The following is a 2,867-nucleotide window of genomic DNA, read 5'->3' as shown; positions in this document are numbered from 1 at the left end:
TTCACAATCACCTTTGTCACCACTTTATAAGTGATATTGCACAAACCTATCGGCCGAAAATGATTGGCTTTTTGAGGGACATCCATTTTTAGAATTAGTACAAGAAATGCATCATTGAGGCCACTTGGGAACTCACGACCCTCTAATATGTCCTTGACTAACTTGATTAAATTTGGTGCCACCAAATCCCAATATTGTTGGTAGAAAAGGGGTTGGAAACCGTCGGGGTCCGGGGCCTTAAACGCTTTCATGCTCATTAGAGCTTTTTCCAATTCACACCCCGAGAAATGCCTTGAGATAAGCTCTGTCTTCTTCTGAAATATAAGGGAATTGATCCACCAGTAACCTCTCACCAGTAAAATCAGTTGGCTCCTCTTGAAACAGATTTTCCCAGTACTCAGTCACCAATTGCTTCACTAGCTCCGGACATTGAACCCATTCTCCATCAGAGTTTTGGAGGGATTCAATACGGTTGCGCCTTCTTCGAATGAAAGTAGAAAGATGGAAATATCTAGTATTTCTATCTCCATCTCGAATGGCCTCAAGTCGAGTTTTTTGAAACCACAAAAGCTCCTCCTGCTCTAAGATGTCATTTATCTCCCTTCGCAAGACTGCTTCCAACTTAATGAGATGAAGATCCCTTCCTTGAGCCAAAATACGCTAAATACCTTCAAGTCGAGCCCATAATTCATTCTTTTTTCTGAAAATATTGTGAAAAATCTCTCTATTCCAACTTGATAAAAACACCCGAGAATGATTTAAGGAAGGGGATTAGGGGCCTGTTTATCCCATTTCGATCGAACAAAGCTCTCAAAGTGTTCATGATTCATCCAAGCAGCCTGGAAACGGAAGGGTTTCACCGCATTTGGAATCAGAGCAAATCCAGTCGTACTAACAATTATCGGACAGTGGTCGCTTTTGGATTTTGGTAATTTTTAACTGCACCTTCTGGGAATAAGGCACGCCATTCTTCATTTACCAAACCCTTATCTAGTCTAGCCGATTTAAAGGTCTCGGTAGAGTTACCTCTAAACCAAGTTTGTTCCGGACCAGAACATCCAAGATCAATGAGACTGTTGTTTTCGATCCAATTGGAGAAATTCCTACACCTGTACAACATGTCCGGACCTCCAACTCCATTCCTTTCCCTCACACTTGTAGTTTCGTTGAAATCTTCTGCTATAAGCCAAGGACCCGAGTAATTCCCTTTAATTTTTTCAAGTTCCTCCCATGGTTCCTTACGAAGAGTACTATCAAGACTTGCATACATAGCGGAGAAAAGCCACGGGACTTCATCAAGATTTTGAATTTTAATTATCACATGCTGGGAATGATTATCATATTCTGTCACATTCACTTCCTCAGATTTCCAAAACACCCATATACCTCCAACAAACCCTTGCGCATCTACACGGGTTTGACCAGAGAAACGGATTTTGTTACAAATATTTTGAGCTTGAACACCACTCATGTGAGTTTTAACAAGAACTAACACAGTAGGATTATTAATTCTTACTAACTCTCTAATCAGAGTTAATTTATTACCAACACCTTGAACGTTCCAAATTAAAAATTTTATTGACATATTTAAACTTGGGAAATTTGGAAATCTATCATAAGTGCTCAGAGGAACATTAGACATGAGAGAAATATAAGCTTCCCTCAAGGCTCTCATTGCCCCGTTCACTTCTATCGGAATCTGAAACGATGCTAACAAGTTCGGGGGACTGTGTGCTGGCGGTAGATACGAGTTCACTTACAAGCTAAGTTCACCATGTGCGCCAACGGGTGGCAGCTCACCAAAGATGGCCCCTCCGCTGGATAGTCCACGAACATCTCGAACGACGGAGGGATGAAGGTCTCCAATGTGATCGGGATATTTGTCGGGTTCATGCTGGAATTGATTCACATAATCACTTAATTCTCTCAAAGGCTGTTGGCGTAGAGCAGTAGGAGTGTGCGAAGCAACTTCCACCCAATTCTCTTTACCAGACGAGGTCTTTGATTTGGAATAAGGAAACGAATTTTTCTTATTATCCTGTTTCCTTAATTTTCTGTTATTCCAAGTAAGGGAATTTTTATTATTGGGAAATTCTCTTTGGTAGACCTCTAATAATAAACATTCTCAGTGGTAAAATGCAAAAAAAGTTATTATCCTTGGTGAACCATATTTTAAAAAGTTTAGTCATTGGTAACATTAAGCAAGGTAATTAGGCATTTCTTTAACTATAGTTAGTTTATTTATGTATTTTATTATTATTTTTAACTTTAAAAAAAAAAGAAATAATTTTTTTAACAAAAAAAATTGCCACCCCTTCCCTCAGCAACCAGCCACCACTCTCCGCCCCCAGTCCCCTACCCACGCCGGCGCCCAACCCCTCTTTTGCCGGCATGTCGGCCTCCCCCTCCCTCTAAATCAATAGCAGCCACCACCACCTAGATCGCAACCAAACAACTTCCCCACCCCACTTACCCTGCTGGCGGCCAGGGGCCACCCCTAGCCGGAGACGCCAGTCCTCCCCCACCCACCCCACCTCCTCTCTTCCCCTCCCCCGACGACCCCTCACCCTTGTTCGCCTGATCGGAAACCCTAAACTCCACCCTAAAGTCCTAAACCACCAGAAAAATCAGCTAAATCCAAAGCATAACCCTAAATCATCACCAACATTTCTTCCAACAAATTAATCTCACCATCATCAACCTTAATCGTTGCAAAACCTTTAGTTTGGTAGGGCAAGTAGAAAGAACCGATATTTTGCTTTAAAAAGGAGTAGGATTTTCCAATTAGGTCACGAATTTGGGCGTAATTTTGTCGGGATAACGGGCGATCAAAGCGGATCCTTCACCGATCAAACAAATTCCAGATT

General features: G+C 41.8%; 1 protein-coding gene across 1 annotated transcript; it reads right to left on the bottom strand.

The window, feature by feature from the left end:
• Positions 1 to 273: 273 nt before the first annotated feature.
• LOC145636659 (uncharacterized) lies at positions 274 to 1,471 on the bottom strand. Its single transcript, XM_081688224.1, has 2 exons — positions 1,027 to 1,471; positions 274 to 644 (listed from the first exon to the last, which is right to left on the bottom strand). The coding sequence occupies exons 1-2, from the start codon at positions 1,469 to 1,471 to the stop codon at positions 274 to 276; spliced, it is 816 nt and encodes a 271-aa protein (XP_081544350.1).
• Positions 1,472 to 2,867: the final 1,396 nt, after the last annotated feature.

Source organism: Chenopodium album, chromosome 6 (genome assembly GCF_948465745.1).
Source record: "Chenopodium album chromosome 6, dcCheAlbu1.1, whole genome shotgun sequence".
NCBI lineage: Eukaryota > Viridiplantae > Streptophyta > Magnoliopsida > Caryophyllales > Amaranthaceae > Chenopodium > Chenopodium album.
Note: the sequence above shows the minus strand (reverse complement) of the source record. Positions and strands in the feature narration are given on the sequence as shown.